Source organism: Tachypleus tridentatus, chromosome 9 (assembly GCF_004210375.1).
Source record: "Tachypleus tridentatus isolate NWPU-2018 chromosome 9, ASM421037v1, whole genome shotgun sequence".
Lineage (NCBI taxonomy): Eukaryota > Metazoa > Arthropoda > Merostomata > Xiphosura > Limulidae > Tachypleus > Tachypleus tridentatus.
Window position 1 is genome coordinate 163818217 of NC_134833.1, and position 18103 is coordinate 163836319.

The 18103-nt window shown below is 31.5% G+C and overlaps 1 protein-coding gene across 1 annotated transcript in view; it reads left to right on the forward strand.

Moving 5' to 3' along the window:
* LOC143227557 (ATP-dependent RNA helicase TDRD9-like) overlaps positions 1-18103 on the forward strand; it is a 104644-nt gene that overhangs the window by 36032 nt on the left and 50509 nt on the right. The window contains exon 7 of the mRNA XM_076458989.1: positions 5053-5133. Coding sequence (XP_076315104.1) covers positions 5053-5133 — 81 coding nt within the window. The remainder of the gene's footprint in view (positions 1-5052; positions 5134-18103) is intronic.

Below are 18103 nucleotides of genomic sequence, written 5' to 3' on the forward strand. Positions count from 1 at the left end.
GTACATGTTAGTATCTAACCAGGAGTACTAACAGTGATAGAATAAAACTGTTCAACAAGTTTCTTGTATATGTTAGTATCTAACCAGGAGTACTAACAGTGATAGAATAAAACTGTTCAACAAGTTTCTTGTATATGTTAGTATCTAACCAGGAGTACTAACAGTGATAGAATAAAACTGTACAACAAGTTTCTTGTACATGTTAGTATCTAACCAGGAGTACTAACAGTGATAGAATAAAACTGTACAACAAGTTTCTTGTATATGTTAGTATCTAACCAGGAGTACTAACAGTGATAGAATAAAACTGTACAACAAGTTTCTTGTATATGTTAGTATCTAACCAGGAGTACTAACAGTGATAGAATAAAACTGTACAACAAGTTTCTTGTATATTTTAGTATCTAACCAGGAGTACTAACAGTGATAGAATAAAACTGTACAACAAGTTTCTTGTATATGTTAGTATCTAACCAGGAGTACTAACAGTGATAGAATAAAACTGTACAACAAGTTTCTTGTATATGTTAGTATCTAACCAGGAGTACTAACAGTGATAGAATAAAACTGTTCAACAAGTTTCTTGTATATGTTAGTATCTAACCAGGAGTACTAACAGTGATAGAATAAAACTGTACAACAAGTTTCTTGTATATGTTAGTATCTAACCAGTAGTACTAACAGTGATAGAATAAAACTGAACAACAAGTTTCTTGTATATGTTAGTATCTAACCAGGAGTACTAACAGTGATAGAATAAAACTGTACAACAAGTTTCTTGTATATGTTAGTATCTAACCAGGAGTACTAACAGTGATAGAATAAAACTGTTCAACAAGTTTCTTGTATATGTTAGTATCTAACCAGGAGTACTAACAGTGATAGAATAAAACTGAACAACAAGTTTCTTGTATATGTTAGTATCTAACCAGGAGTACTAACAGTGATAGAATAAAACTGTACAACAAGTTTCTTGTACATGTTAGTATCTAACCAGGAGTACTAACAGTGATAGAATAAAACTGTTCAACAAGTTTCTTGTATATGTTAGTCTCTAACCAGGAGTACTAACAGTGATAGAATAAAACTGTACAACAAGTTTCTTGTATATGTTAGTATCTAACCAGGAGTACTAACAGTGATAGAATAAAACTGTACAACAAGTTTCTTGTATATTTTAGTATCTAACCAGGAGTACTAACAGTGATAGAATAAAACTGTACAACAAGTTTCTTGTATATGTTAGTATCTAACCAGGAGTACTAACAGTGATAGAATAAAACTGTACAACAAGTTTCTTGTATATGTTAGTATCTAACCAGGAGTACTAACAGTGATAGAATAAAACTGTTCAACAAGTTTCTTGTACATGTTAGTCTCTAACCAGGAGTACTAACAGTGATAGAATAAAACTGTACAACAAGTTTCTTGTATATGTTAGTATCTAACCAGGAGTACTAACAGTGATAGAATAAAACAGTACAACAAGTTTCTTGTATATGTTAGTATCTAACCAGGAGTACTAACAGTGATAGAATAAAACAGTACAACAAGTTTCTTGTATATGTTAGTATCTAACCAGGAGTACTAACAGTGATAGAATAAAACTGTACAACAAGTTTCTTGTATATGTTAGTATCTAACCAGGAGTACTAACAGTGATAGAATAAAACTGTACAACAAGTTTCTTGTATATGTTAGTATCTAACCAGGAGTACTAACAGTGATAGAATAAAACTGTACAACAAGTTTCTTGTATATGTTAGTATCTAACCAGAAGTACTAACAGTGATAGAATAAGACTGTACAAGTTTCTTGTGTATGTTAGTATCTAACCAGGAGTACTAACAGTGATAGAATAAAACTGTACAACAAGTTTCTTGTACATGTTAGTATCTAACCAGGAGTACTAACAGTGATAGAATAAAACTGTTCAACAAGTTTCTTGTATATGTTAGTATCTAACCAGGAGTACTAACAGTGATAGAATAAAACTGTTCAAGTTTCTTGTATATGTTAGTATCTAACCAGGAGTACTAACAGTGATAGAATAAAACTGTACAACAAGTTTCTTGTATATGCTAGTATCTAACCAGGAGTACTAACAGTGATAGAATAAAACTGTACAACAAGTTTCTTGTATATGTTAGTATCTAACCAGTAGTACGAACAGTGATAGAATAAAACTGAACAACAAGTTTCTTGTATATGTTAGTATCTAACCAGGAGTACTAACAGTGATAGAATAAAACTGTACAACAAGTTTCTTGTATATGTTAGTATCTAACCAGGAGTACTAACAGTGATAGAATAAAACAGTACAACAAGTTTCTTGTGTATGTTAGTATCTAACCAGGAGTACTAACAGTGACAGAATAAAACAGTACAACAAGTTTCTTGTATATGTTAGTCTCTAACCAGGAGTACTAACAGTGATAGAATAAAACTGTACAACAAGTTTCTTGTATATGTTAGTATCTAACCAGGAGTACTAACAGTGATAGAATAAAACTGTACAACAAGTTTCTTGTATATGTTAGTATCTAACCAGGAGTACTAACAGTGATAGAATAAAACTGTACAACAAGTTTCTTGTATATGTTAGTATCTAACCAGGAGTACTAACAGTGATAGAATAAAACTGTTCAAGTTTCTTGTATATGTTAGTATCTAACCAGGAGTACTAACAGTGATAGAATAAAACTGTTCAACAAGTTTCTTGTATATGTTAGTATCTAACCAGGAGTACTAACAGTGATAGAATAAAACTGAACAACAAGTTTCTTGTACATGTTAGTATCTAACCAGGAGTACTAACAGTGATAGAATAAAACTGTACAACAAGTTTCTTGTATATGCTAGTATCTAACCAGGAGTACTAACAGTGATAGAATAAAACTGTTCAACAAGTTTCTTGTATATGTTAGTATCTAACCAGTAGTACTAACAGTGATAGAATAAAACTGAACAACAAGTTTCTTGTACATGTTAGTCTCTAACCAGGAGTACTAACAGTGATAGAATAAAACTGTACAACAAGTTTCTTGTATATGTTAGTCTCTAACCAGGAGTACTAACAATGATAGAATAAAACAGTACAACAAGTTTCTTGTGTATGTTAGTATCTAACCAGGAGTACTAACAGTGACAGAATAAAACAGTACAACAAGTTTCTTGTATATGTTAGTCTCTAACCAGGAGTACTAACAGTGATAGAATAAAACTGTACAACAAGTTTCTTGTATATGTTAGTCTCTAACCAGGAGTACTAACAGTGATAGAAGAAAACTGTACAAGAAGTTTCTTGAACATGTTAGTATCTAACCAGGAGTACTAACAGTGATAGAATAAAACTGTTCAACAAGTTTCTTGTATATGTTAGTCTCTAACCAGGAGTACTAACAGTGATAGAATAAAACTGAACAACAAGTTTCTTGTACATGTTAGTATCTAACCAGTAGTACTAACAGTGATAGAATAAAATTGAACAACAAGTTTCTTGTACATGTTAGTATCTAACCAGGAGTACTAACAGTGATAGAATAAAACTGTTCAACAAGTTTCTTGTATATGTTAGTATCTAACCAGGAGTACTAACAGTGATAGAATAAAACTGTTCAACAAGTTTCTTGTATATGTTAGTATCTAACCAGGAGTACTAACAGTGATAGAATAAAATTGAACAACAAGTTTCTTGTATATGTTAGTATCTAACCAGGAGTACTAACAGTGATAGAATAAAACTGTACAACAAGTTTCTTGTACATGTTAGTATCTAACCAGGAGTACTAACAGTGATAGAATAAAACTGTTCAACAAGTTTCTTGTATATGTTAGTATCTAACCAGGAGTACTAACAGTGATAGAATAAAACTGTACAACAAGTTTCTTGTATATGTTAGTATCTAACCAGGAGTACTAACAGTGATAGAATAAAACTGTTCAACAAGTTTCTTGTACATGTTAGTCTCTAACCAGGAGTACTAACAGTGATAGAATAAAACTGTACAACAAGTTTCTTGTATATGTTAGTCTCTAACCAGGAGTACTAACAGTGATAGAATAAAACTGTACAACAAGTTTCTTGTATATGTTAGTCTCTAACCAGGAGTACTAACAGTGATAGAATAAAACTGTTCAAGTTTCTTGTATATGTTAGTATCTAACCAGGAGTACTAACAGTGATAGAATAAAACTGTACAACAAGTTTCTTGTATATGCTAGTATCTAACCAGGAGTACTAACAGTGATAGAATAAAACTGAACAACAAGTTTCTTGTACATGTTAGTATCTAACCAGGAGTACTAACAGTGATAGAATAAAACTGTACAACAAGTTTCTTGTATATGCTAGTATCTAACCAGGAGTACTAACAGTGATAGAATAAAACTGTTCAACAAGTTTCTTGTATATGTTAGTATCTAACCAGTAGTACTAACAGTGATAGAATAAAACTGAACAACAAGTTTCTTGTACATGTTAGTCTCTAACCAGGAGTACTAACAGTGAGAGAATAAAACTGTACAACAAGTTTCTTGTATATGTTAGTCTCTAACCAGGAGTACTAACAATGATAGAATAAAACAGTACAACAAGTTTCTTGTGTATGTTAGTATCTAACCAGGAGTACTAACAGTGATAGAATAAAACAGTACAACAAGTTTCTTGTATATGTTAGTATCTAACCAGGAGTACTAACAGTGATAGAATAAAACTGTACAACAAGTTTCTTGTATATGTTAGTCTCTAACCAGGAGTACTAACAGTGATAGAATAAAACTGTACAACAAGTTTCTTGTATATGTTAGTATCTAACTATGATACTAACATACATAAGAAACTTGTTCTACAGTATTATTTAGGTTATGATATAACCATAAATACTAACTGTCATTATACATGACGTTATTTTCTAAGTAGAAGTTAACCGTTGCTAAGAATGTAGATACAAGTTGATTAATATGTATGTGAATGTATTTGTTTCAGTTAAATAGTTTCTTTTTGAGGAATTATTAACCATTGTTTCTCTGTGTTTTATTTAATACACTTAGGTCCATGAAAGAGACCAGGATACAGACTTTGCACTCCTGGTAGTTAGAAAGTTTTTAAGAACAACCTCAAAAGCAGTTAAGGTATGATTTTAGTCATTCATACTTTGTATAGACAGTTATAAAAGTGTTTAGAGATAACACTTGTTATGTGAGTTTTATCTCAGTTGAGGACATGGGTGTTTTTATTTATGAACATTTCTGTTTGTAATATTGAAGTCCTGAGTGTTATCTTTGCAAGCAGTGGAGTAACCCTTTATCTACAGGCATTTTTTATGCATTACATTCAAAATGTAATTAAACAACATTTTGTTTACATTATACTAATAAGTACAGCATTAAATTATAGAATAATCCATATTTTAATAGTTTATAATATTTAGGTTCTTAATTTTGTGAGGCACTATTATGAGAAAAAACAAACAAACCTGAATGTTTCCCTACTGCGAGAAATGTGTAATTTGTTTTCTAGACATCCCTTCTTCTTTAATTTACCCACCATTTCTACAACAAGTATGAAGTTTAAAGTAAATAATTCATTATAATTGTTCATACAAAAAATAAATTACTCATTCTTCAATCTTGGTTGGATACAGAACCACCAAATGAAGAAATCTCATCCACTTGTCACATTGTTTCTCTGTGGATTTGTTAATAGTTCTTTCTTATATTTAACACTATATTATCTATAATCAGTAGAAAATCAAGGTTTATTACGTTATGTTGTTTTATGTGAAAAGTATTGTCAGTTCCTCATTTAGTACAAACTAAATTCCTATGGGTTACGTTTCGACTTGGTTGAATGAATTTATCACAACTGTTCTCGTATAGTTAGAAAGCCAGATTGATTGTGATAGTTGAGGGACATTGTCTGTTTTTTGCATATCGTTAATCTATGTTTGTTGGTACATTATTTAATTAAATGTTATTTAGTGCACTGTTACCCATTAGTACTAAAAAAAGGGTTAAGTATCATTAAGAGGAAACAGAATAAAGTCTTGGTAAGCCTTGTTTATCATGTGTGTTCTTTATTTATTGTTATGAAAGTAACTAAAGTGTAAAAACTATTAAGTTTACAGATAAGATTAGGTGAAATAACTGATTATTCACAAAGTATGCTTGCTAGAGCTTGTGGGTTGTGTGTGCATTATCTAATTCAATATGGTAACATGAGCTATGTTTGCCAAGCGACTTTCATCTTGAGTGTTAGGAATATCAGTGGGACGTAGCTGAAAGAGAAATAGAACAATTAAATTGAAGTAGAAACAGTTCCATACTGTTACAAGCTTTACAGATAAATGTATGTAGTTTTGTGTTTCAACTCTAGAAAGGAATAAAGAGGTAATGTGTATTTATTTCAGTGTTTCTTTTGGTAGTTATGAGATTGGTCAGGTTGATCCAACCTTGTACAGAGTTAAATAACAAAGTTGTGAAAAGATCACATTTGAATATTTGTATAGAAGGTTTTATAAAATACAATAATTAATTTGAGAGTTTTATGTTAACATGAAAATAACTTTGTACTTGGAGCAGTCAAAACGTTTGTCAGTGGGACAGCAGTAAGCCTCAGGGTTACAATGCTGAAATCAGGGTTTTGATTCCCCTTTGTGGACATAGCAGATGACCCAGAGTGGGTTTGCTATTAAGAAATTTTAGTAAAAATACCTAATTACAATATTCTAGTAATTTGTCTACAAATGATTCTTAATGACTACTGATAGTTTGTGAAGGTTCACAAAACATGTTAGGAGTTACTGTATAGACCTTGTAAAGAATCAGTCTAGATTTATAAAGCCAAGGCTGTAGTGAAACAGTCAATATGACGTTACCAATAGCATTTAATAAATACAACATGTCCAGTGTGTGTACTATTCACCAAATGATGTGGCTGTGACAATATGTGATATATAGTTTATATCATCTGATTTTATAGCTTCACATAAATATGATGTGTTCACTGTGTGTACTATTCACCAAATGATGTGGCTGTGACAATATGTGATATATAGTTTATATCATCTGATTTTATAGCTTCACATAAATACGACATGTCCAGTGTGTGTACTATTCACCAAATGATGTGGCTGTGACAATATGTGATATATAGTTTATGTCATCTGATTTTATAGCTTTACATAAATACGACATGTCCAGTGTGTGTACTATTCACCAAATGATGTGGCTGTGACAATATGTGATATATAGTTTATATCATCTGATTTTATAGCTTCACATAAATACGACATATCCAGTGTGTGTACTATTCACCAAATGATGTGGCTGTGACAATATGTGATATATAGTTTATGTCATCTGATTTTATAGCTTTACATAAATACGACATGTCCAGTGTGTGTACTATTCACCAAATGATGTGGCTGTGACAATATGTGATATATAGTTTATATCATCTGATTTTATAGCTTCACATAAATACGACATATCCAGTGTGTGTACTATTCACCAAATGATGTGACTGTGACAATATGTGATATATAGTTTATATCATCTGATTTTATAGCTTCACATCAATACGACATGTCCAGTGTGTGTACTATTCACCAAATGATGTGGCTGTGACAATATGTGATATATAGTTTATCTCATCTGATTTTATAGCTTCACATAAATATCATGTATTCAGTGTGTGTACTATTCACCAAATGATGTGGCTGTGACAATATGTGATATATAGTTTATATCTGATTTTATAGCTTCACATCAATATGACATGTCCAGTGTGTGTACTATTCACCAAATGATGTGACTGACAATATGTGATATATAGTTTATATCATCTGATTTTATAGGTTCACATCAATATGACATGTCCAGTGTGTGCACTATTCACCAAATGATGTGGCTGTGACAATGTGATATATAGCTTATATTATCTGATTTTATAGCTTCACATCAATATGACATGTCCAGTGTGTGTACTATTCACCAAATGATGTGGCTGTGACAGTATGTGATATATAGTTTATATCATCTGATTTTATAGCTTCACATCAATATGACATGTCCAGTGTGTGTACTATTCACCAAATGATGTGGCTGTGACAATATGGGATATATAGTTTATATCATCTGATTTTATAGCTTCACATCAATATGACATGTCCAGTGTGTGTACTATTCACCAAATGATGTGGCTGTGACAGTATGTGATATATAGTTTATATCATCTGATTTTATAGCTTCACATCAATATGACATGTCCAGTGTGTGTACTATTCACCAAATGATGTAGCTGTGACAATATGTGATATATAGTTTATATCATCTGATTTTATAGCTTCACATCAATATAACATGTCCAGTGTGTGTACTATTCACCAAATGATGTGGCTGTGACAATATGTGATATATAGTTTATATCATCTGATTTTATAGCTTCACATAAATATCATGTGTCCAGTGTGTGTACTATTCACCAAATGATGTGACTGTGACAATATGTGATATATAGTTTATATCATCTGATTTTATAGCTTCACATAAATATCATGTGTCCAGTGTGTGTACTATTCACCAAATGATGTGACTGTGACAATATGTGATATATAGTTTATATCATCTGATTTTATAGCTTCACATCAATATGACATGTCCAGTGTGTGTACTATTCACCAAATTATGCGGGTATCACAATACATGACATATACTTTAATATCACCTTACTTTATAGCCTCATAAACATGACATGCTCAGCATCTATATTGTTCACCAGATGTCATGATTCACTACTTTATCATAGCTAGTGTTCTCAGAATTCTTAACACAAATGAACAAGGTGCATTGCAGACAAGTTGTAAAAAGCATAATTTGTAAATTTATAAATAGAACTAGAATAAATGTTTCATTGGATGAAAAATATACTTGACATTACTATAGTTATCTAGTGTCCTCATACACTAATGTTACACTATTAAAGGTAAAATACCTACTTCCCAGTCCTTCCACAAAGGAAATGGTTTATATCACTAGGTGTGAGTGAAATATATTGAGTACTGAGTAATTTTAAATTTGTGTGGAAGTGGTCAATACACTGTGCTTATTAAGTACTACATAATCTTAGTTATGTGGAAGTGGTCAATACACTGTGCTTATTAAGTACTACATAATCTTATACTTATGTGGAAGTGGTCAATACACTGTGCTTAAGTACTACATAATCTTAGTTATGTGGAAGTGGTCAATACACTGTGCTTATTATGTACTAAATCTTATAGTTATGTGGAAGTGGTCAATACACTGTGCTTATTAAGTACTACATAATCTTATAGTTATGTGGAAGTGGTCAATACACTGTGCTTATTATGTACTAAATAATCTTATAGTTATGTGGAAGTGGTCAATACACTGTGCTTATTAAGTACTACATAATCTTAGTTATGTGGAAGTGGTCAATACACTGTGCTTATTAAGTACTAAATCTTATAGTTATGTGGAAGTGGTCAATAAACAGTGCTTATTATGTACTAAATAATCTTATAGTTATGTGGAAGTGGTCAATACACTGTGCTTATTAAGTACTACATAATCTTAGTTATGTGGAAGTGGTCAATACACTGTGCTTATTAAGTACTACATAATCTTAGTTATGTAGAAGTGGTCAATACACTGTGCTTATTATGTACTAAATAATCTTAGTTATGTGGAAGTGGTCAATACACTGTGCTTATTATGTACTAAATCTTATAGTTATGTGGAAGTGGTCAATACACTGTGCTTATTATGTACTAAATAATCTTATAGTTATGTGGAAATGGTCAATAAACAGAGTTTATTAAGCACTGCATAATCTTAGTAATGTGGAAATGGTCAATGCACTATGCTTATTAAGTACTGCATAATCTTATAAATATGTGGAAATAATTGTGTTTAAGTACTGCATGACATCTATAGTTATGTTGAAATGGTCAATAAACTGTGATTATTAAATACTATATAATCTTGTGTGTAAAGGCCAGTAAAGTGTGCTTATTAAATACTATATGATCTTGTGTGTAAAGGCCAGTAAAGTGTGCTTATTAAGTACTGAATAATTTTATATTTGTGGAGGTGGTCAGTAAGATTTTAACTCTTTCATGGTTGCTGAAGGGTCAAAGGCCACTTCATGACGTTCGTTGACTTGCGTTGAAAATTTTATTGAACTACTGTTTTACAAATTTGTCAGTAAGTTTGATGTCAAATTATAATTCATACTGATGTTTGTGAGTCATATGGTTCATTGAATACATTTGTGGTTCAAATTAGATGAAAAGTTTTAAAAGGAACTGGGTTCAAGGGTCGTAACTAGAAAAGAAAATGGTCTGCTTTACTTTATAATTTATTGTTTTGTATTTTAAGAAAAATAAGTTTAACTTGTTTCTAAATAGTAATAATCTACATACATATATAGTGTATAATATTTGAAATGTAATTACATATTGCAAAATGAGTCTACTAAAACACATCCAAGACAGTGTCACTTTGTAAAGACTGAATGCAGATGTACCATATTGCAAGTTATGTAACGTTAGCTAAGCAAGACTGGAAGGAAAGTGTAATGAAAAATAATTAATATATTATGTTATGAGACATAAGCTAATTGGACTAAATATTTGTATGTTTCTGTTTTAATATGTATTCATATAGCATAAAGAAAAGTATATATATTTCCTAACTTTTTATCATTTGAAAATTTGGAAACATTTTATTCTGATATGTTTTTATTTGACAGAACTGAAAACAATCATATTTGGTATATTTTAATTACTGATTTATTTTCCCTTCCAACATTTTTAAAATATTTTCTCATGAAGTTTTAATGTACAGCTGCAAATTTGTAAGATTAATAAAATTACAGTCACGATCCCTAATATGTGGTGGGAATAACTTTACTTTTACTATACAGTTTATCATACAACTGTAATATTGATCTTTTTATTTAACTTGTAAAGCACTACATGTTTATAATCCTTGACTGTTTTAAAAATCACAAAGCTTCATTGAATATGTTTAGGTTCTAAATCCACTTCATGGACTTTCACCACTGTTCTGACTGAATGCTTGTTAAACATTTGTTAGGCATGTTGACTTACATAGTTAGAAAGAATAAAAAAAAGAGTAGTTGTCTGTTTAGATCAGTAGTGTATGGCTTATCAAACACTGAAAACTGAGGTGAAGAAACAATGATTAAGTAAAAACAGTCAGTAAGTGTTTAAATCAGTTGTGTATATGTTTAGTTGTCTGTTCAGATCAGTAGTGTATGGCTTATCAAACACTGAAAACTGAGATGAAGAAACAATGATTAAGTAAAAACAGTCAGTAAGTGTTTAAACCAGTTGTGTATAGGTTTCATTGTCTGTTTAGGTCAGTAGTGTATGGCATATCAAACACTGAAAAGTGAAGTGAAGAAACAATGAAGTAAAAGCAGTCAGTAAGTGTTTAAATCAGTTGTGTATAGGTTTATTTGTCTGTTTAGATCAGTAGTGTATGGCTTATCAAACACTGAAAACTGAGGTGAAGAAGCAATGATTAAGTAAAAAAAGTCAGTAAGTGTTTAAATCAGTTGTGTATAGATTTAGTTACCTGTTTAGGTCAGTAGTGTATGGCATATCAAATACTGAAAACTGAAGTGAAGAAACAATGAAGTAAAAAAAGTCAGTAAGTGTTTAAATCAGTTGTGTATAGGTTTAGTTACCTGTTTAGGTCAGTAGTGTATGGCATATCAAATACTGAAAACTGAAGTGAAGAAACAATGATTAAGTAAAAACAGTCAGTAAGTGTTTAAATCAGTTGTGTATAGGTTTAGTTGTCTGTTTAGGTCAGTAGTGTATGGCTTATCAAACACTGAAAACTGAGGTGAAGAAACAATGATTAAGTAAAAACAGTCAGTAAGTGTTTCAATCAGTTGTGTATAGGAGTAGTTACCTGTTTAGGTCAGTAGTGTATGGCATATCAAACACTGAAAACTGAAGTGAAGAAACAATGAAGTAAAAACAGTCAGTAAGTGTTTAAATCAGTTGTATATAGGAGTAGTTACCTGTTTAGATCAGTAGTCTATGGCTTATCAAACACTGAAACTGAGGTGGAGAAACAATAATTAAGTAAAAACAGTCAGTAAGTGTTTAAATCAGTTGTGTATAGGAGTAGTTACCTCTTTAGGTCAGTAGTGTATGGCTTATCAAACACTGAAAACTGAGGTGAAGAAACAATGATTAAGTAAAAACAGTCAGTAAGTGTTTAAATCAGTTGTGTATAGGTTTAGTTGTTTGTTTAGATCAGTAGTGTATGGCTTATCAAACACTGAAAACTGAGGTGAAGAAACAATGATTAAGTAAAAACAGTCAGTAAGTGTTTAAATCAGTTGTGTATAGGAGTAGTTACCTGTTTAGATCAGTAGTGTATGGCTTATCAAACACTGAAAACTGAGGTGAAGAAACAATGATTAAGAAAAAACAGTCAGTAAGTGTTTAAATCAGTTGTGTATAGGTTTAGTTGTCTGTTTAGATCAGTAGTGTATGGCTTATCAAACACTGAAAACTGAGGTAAAGAAACAATGATTAAGTAAAAACAGACAGTAAGTGTTTAAATCTGTTGTGTATAGGTTTATTTGTCTGTTTAGATCAGTAGTGTATGGCTTATCAAACACTGAAAACTGAAGTGAAGAAACAATGAAGTAAAAACAGTCAGTAAGTGTTTAAATCAGTTGTATATAGGAGTAGTTACCTGTTTAGATCAGTAGTCTATGGCTTATCAAACACTGAAACTGAGGTGGAGAAACAATAATTAAGTAAAAACAGTCAGTAAGTGTTTAAATCAGTTGTGTATAGGAGTAGTTACCTCTTTAGGTCAGTAGTGTATGGCTTATCAAACACTGAAAACTGAGGTGAAGAAACAATGATTAAGTAAAAACAGTCAGTAAGTGTTTAAATCAGTTGTATATAGGTTTAGTTGTTTGTGTAGATCAGTAGTGTATGGCTTATCAAACACTGAAAACTGAGGTGAAGAAACAATGATTAAGTAAAAACAGTCAGTAAGTGTTTAAATCAGTTGTGTATAGGAGTAGTTACCTGTTTAGATCAGTAGTGTATGGCTTTATCAAACACTGAAAACTGAGGTGAAGAAACAATGATTAAGTAAAAACAGTCAGTAAGTGTTTAAATCAGTTGTGTATAGGTTTAGTTGTCTGTTTAGATCAGTAGTGTATGGCTTATCAAACACTGAAAACTGAGGTAAAGAAACAATGATTAAGTAAAAACAGACAGTAAGTGTTTAAATCTGTTGTGTATAGGTTTATTTGTCTGTTTAGATCAGTAGTGTATGGCTTATCAAACACTGAAAACTGAGGTGAAGAAACAATGATTAAGTAAAAAAAGTCAGTAAATGTTTAAATCAGTTGTGTATAGGAGTAGTTACCTGTTTAGGTCAGTAGTGTATGGCTTATCAAACACTGAAAACTGAGGTGAAGAAAGAATGATTAAGTAAAAACAGTCAGTAAGTGTTTAAATCAGTCGTGTATAGGAGTAGTTACCTCTTTAGGCCAGTAGTGTATGGCTTATCAAACACTGAAAACTGAGGTGAAGAAACAATGATTAAGTAAAAACAGTCTAAGTGTTTAAATCAGTTGTGTTTTGGTTTAGTTACCTGTTTAGGTCAGTAGTGTATGGCATATCAAACACTGAAAACTGACATGAAGAAACAATGATTAAGTGAAAACAGTCAGTAAGTGTTTAAATCAGTTGTGTATAGGTTTAGTTACCTGTTTAGGTCAGTAGTGTATGGCTTATCAAACACTGAAAACTGAGGTGAAGAAACAAGGATTAAGTAAAAACAGTCAGTAAGTGCTTAAATCAGTTGTGTATAGGTTTAGTTGTCTGTTTAGATCAGTAGTGTATGGCTTATCAAACACTGAAAACTGAGGTGAAGAAACAATGATTAAGTAAAAACAGTCAGTAAGTGTTTAAATCAGTTGTGTATAGGAGTAGTTACCTCTTTAGGTCAGTAGTGTATGGCTTATCAAACACTGAAAACTGAGGTGAAGAAACAATGATTAAGTAAAAACAGTCAGTAAGTGTTTAAATCAGTTGTGTATAGGAGTAGTTACCTGTTTAGATCAGTAGTGTATGGCTTATCAAACACTGAAAACTGAGGTGAAGAAACAATGATTAAGTAAAAACAGTCAGTAAGTGTTTAAATCAGTTGTGTATAGGTTTAGTTGTCTGTTTAGATCAGTAGTGTATGGCTTATCAAACACTGAAAACTGAGGTAAAGAAACAATGATTAAGTAAAAACAGACAGTAAGTGTTTAAATCTGTTGTGTATAGGTTTATTTGTCTGTTTAGATCAGTAGTGTATGGCTTATCAAACACTGAAAACTGAGGTGAAGAAACAATGATTAAGTAAAAAAAGTCAGTAAATGTTTAAATCAGTTGTGTATAGGAGTAGTTACCTGTTTAGGTCAGTAGTGTATGGCTTATCAAACACTGAAAACTGAGGTGAAGAAAGAATGATTAAGTAAAAACAGTCAGTAAGTGTTTAAATCAGTCGTGTATAGGAGTAGTTACCTCTTTAGGTCAGTAGTGTATGGCTTATCAAACACTGAAAACTGAGGTGAAGAAACAATGATTAAGTAAAAACAGTCAGTAAGTGTTTAAATCAGTTGTGTATAGGTTTAGTTGTCTGTTTAGATCAGTAGTGTATGCCTTATCAAACACTGAAAACTGAGGTAAAGAAACAATGATTAAGTAAAAACAGACAGTAAGTGTTTAAATCTGTTGTGTATAGGTTTATTTGTCTGTTTAGATCAGTAGTGTATGGCTTATCAAACACTGAAAACTGAGGTGAAGAAAGAATGATTAAGTAAAAACAGTCAGTAAGTGTTTAAATCAGTCGTGTATAGGAGTAGTTACCTTTTTAGGTCAGTAGTGTATGGCTTATCAAACACTGAAAACTGAGGTGAAGAAACAATGATTAAGTAAAAACAGTCAGTAAGTGTTTAAATCAGTTGTGTATAGGTTTAGTTACCTGTTTAGGTCAGTAGTGTATGGCATATCAAACACTGAAAACTGACATGAAGAAACAATGATTAAGTGAAAACAGTCAGTAAGTGTTTAAATCAGTTGTGTGTAGGTTTAGTTACCTGTTTAGGTCAGTAGTGTATGGCTTATCAAACACTGAAAACTGAGGTGAAGAAACAAGGATTAAGTAAAAACAGTCAGTAAGTGCTTAAATCAGTTGTGTATAGGTTTAGTTGTCTGTTTAGATCAGTAGTGTATGGCTTATCAAACACTGAAAACTGAGGTGAAGAAACAATGATTAAGTAAAAACAGTCAGTAAGTGTTTAAATCAGTTGTGTATAGGTTTAGTTGTCTGTTTAGATCAGTAGTGTATGGCTTATCAAACACTGAAAACTGAGGTGAAGAAACAATGATTAAGTAAAAACAGTCAGTAAGTGTTTAATTCAGTTGTGTATAGGAGTAGCTACCTGTTTAGGTCAGTAGTGTATGGCATATGAAACACTGAAAACTGAAGTGAAGAAACAATGAAGTAAAAACAGTCAGTAAGTGTTTAAATCAGTTGTGTATAGGTTTAGTTGTCTTTTTAGATCAGTAGTGTATGGCTTATCAAACACTGAAAACTGAGGTGAAGAAACAATGATTAAGTAAAAAAAGTCAGTAAATGTTTAAATCAGTTGTGTATAGGAGTAGTTACCTGTTTAGGTCAGTAGTGTATGGCTTATCAAACACTGAAAACTGAGGTGAAGAAACAATGATTAAGTAAAAACAGTCAGTAAGTGTTTAAATCAGTTGTGTATAGGTTTAGTTACCTGTTTAGGTCAGTAGTGTATGGCATATCAAACACTGAAAACTGAAGTGAAGAAACAATGAAGTAAAAACAGTCAGTAAGTGTTTAAATCAGTTGCGTATAGGTTTAGTTACCTGTTTAGGTCATTAGTGTATGGCTTATCAAACACTGAAAACTGAGGTGAAGAAACAATGATTAAGTAAAAAAAGTCAGTAAATGTTTAAATCAGTTCTGTATAGGAGTAGTTACCTGTTTAGGTCAGTAGTGTATGGCTTATCAAACACTGAAAACTGAGATGAAGAAACAATGATTAAGTAAAAACAGTCAGTAAGTGTTTAAATCAGTTGTGTATAGGTTTCATTGTCTGTTTAGGTCAGTAGTGTATGGCATATCAAACATTGAAAAGTGAAGTGAAGAAACAATGAAGTAAAAACAGTCAGTAAGTGTTTAAATCAGTTGTGTATAGGTTTATTTGTCTGTTTTGATCAGTAGTGTATGGCTTATCAAACACTCAAAACTGAGGTGAAGAAACAATGATTAAGTAAAAAAAGTCAGTAAGTGTTTAAATCAGTTGATAATATAGGTTTAGTTACCTGTTTAGGTCAGTAGTGTATGGAATATCAAATACTGAAAACTGAAGTGAAGAAACAATGAAGTAAAAACAGTCAGTAAGTGTTTAAATCAGTTGCGTATAGGTTTAGTTACCTGTTTAGGTCAGTAGTGTATGGCTTATCAAACACTGAAAACTGAGGTGAAGAAACAAGGATTAAGTAAAAACAGTCAGTAAGTGTTTAAATCAGTTGTGTATAGGAATAGTTACCTCTTTAGGTCAGTAGTGTATGGCTTATCAAACACTGAAAACTGAGGTGAAGAAACAATGAAGTAAAAACAGTCAGTAAGTGTTTAAATCAGTTGTGTATAGGTTTAGTTACCTGTTTAGGTCAGTAGTGTATGGCTTATCAAACACTGAAAACTGAGATGAAGAAACAATGATTAAGTAAAAACAGTCAGTAAGTGTTTAAATCAGTTGTGTATAGGTTTAGTTACCTGTTTAGGTCAGTAGTGTATGGCATATCAAACACTGAAAACTGAAGTGAAGAAACAATTAAGTAAAAACAGTCAGTAAGTGTTTAAATCAGTTGTGTATAGGTTTAGTTGTCTGTTTAGATCAGTAGTGTATGGCTTATCAAACACTGAAAACTGAGGTGAAGAAACAATGATTAAGTAAAAACAGTCAGTAAGTGTTTAAATCAGTCGTGTATAGGAGTAGTTACCTCTTTAGGTCAGTAGTGTATGGCTTATCAAACACTGAAACTGAGGTGGAGAAACAATGAAGTAAAAACAGTCAGTAAGTGTTTAAATCAGTTGTGTATAGGAGTAGTTACCTCTTTAGGTCAGTAGTGTATGGCTTATCAAACAATGAAAACTGAGGTGAAGAAACAATGATCAAGTAAAAACAGTCAGTAAGTGTTTAAATCAGTTGTGTATAGGTTTAGTTGTCTGTTTAGATCAGTAGTGTATGGCTTATCAAACACTGAAAACTGAAGTGAAGAAACAATGAAGTAAAAACAGTCAGTAAGTGTTTAAATCAGTTGCATATAGGTTTAGTTCCCTGTTTAGGTCAGTAGTGTATGGCTTATCAAACACTGAAAACTGAGATGAAGAAACAATGATTAAGTGAAAACAGTCAGTAAGTGTTTAAATCAGTTGTGTATAGGTTTAGTTGTCTGTTTAGATCAGTAGTGTTTGGCTTATCAAACACTGAAAACTGAGATGAAGAAACAATGATTAAGTAAAAACAGTCAGTAAGTGTTTAAACCAGTTGTGTATAGGTTTCATTGTCTGTTTAGGTCAGTAGTGTATGGCATATCAAACACTGAAAAGTGAAGTGAAGAAACAATGAAGTAAAAGCAGTCAGTAAGTGTTTAAATCAGTTGTGTATAGGTTTATTTGTCTGTTTAGATCAGTAGTGTATGGCTTATCAAACACTGAAAACTGAGGTGAAGAAGCAATGATTAAGTAAAAAAAGTCAGTAAGTGTTTAAATCAGTTGTGTATAGGTTTAGTTACCTGTTTAGGTCAGTAGTGTATGGCTTATCAAACACTGAAAACTGAGGTGAAGAAACAATGATTAAGTAAAAACAGTCAGTAAGTGTTTAAATCAGTTGTGTATAGGTTTAGTTACCTGTTTAGGTCAGTAGTGTATGGCTTATCAAACACTGAAAACTGAGATGAAAAAACAATGATTAAGTAAAAAC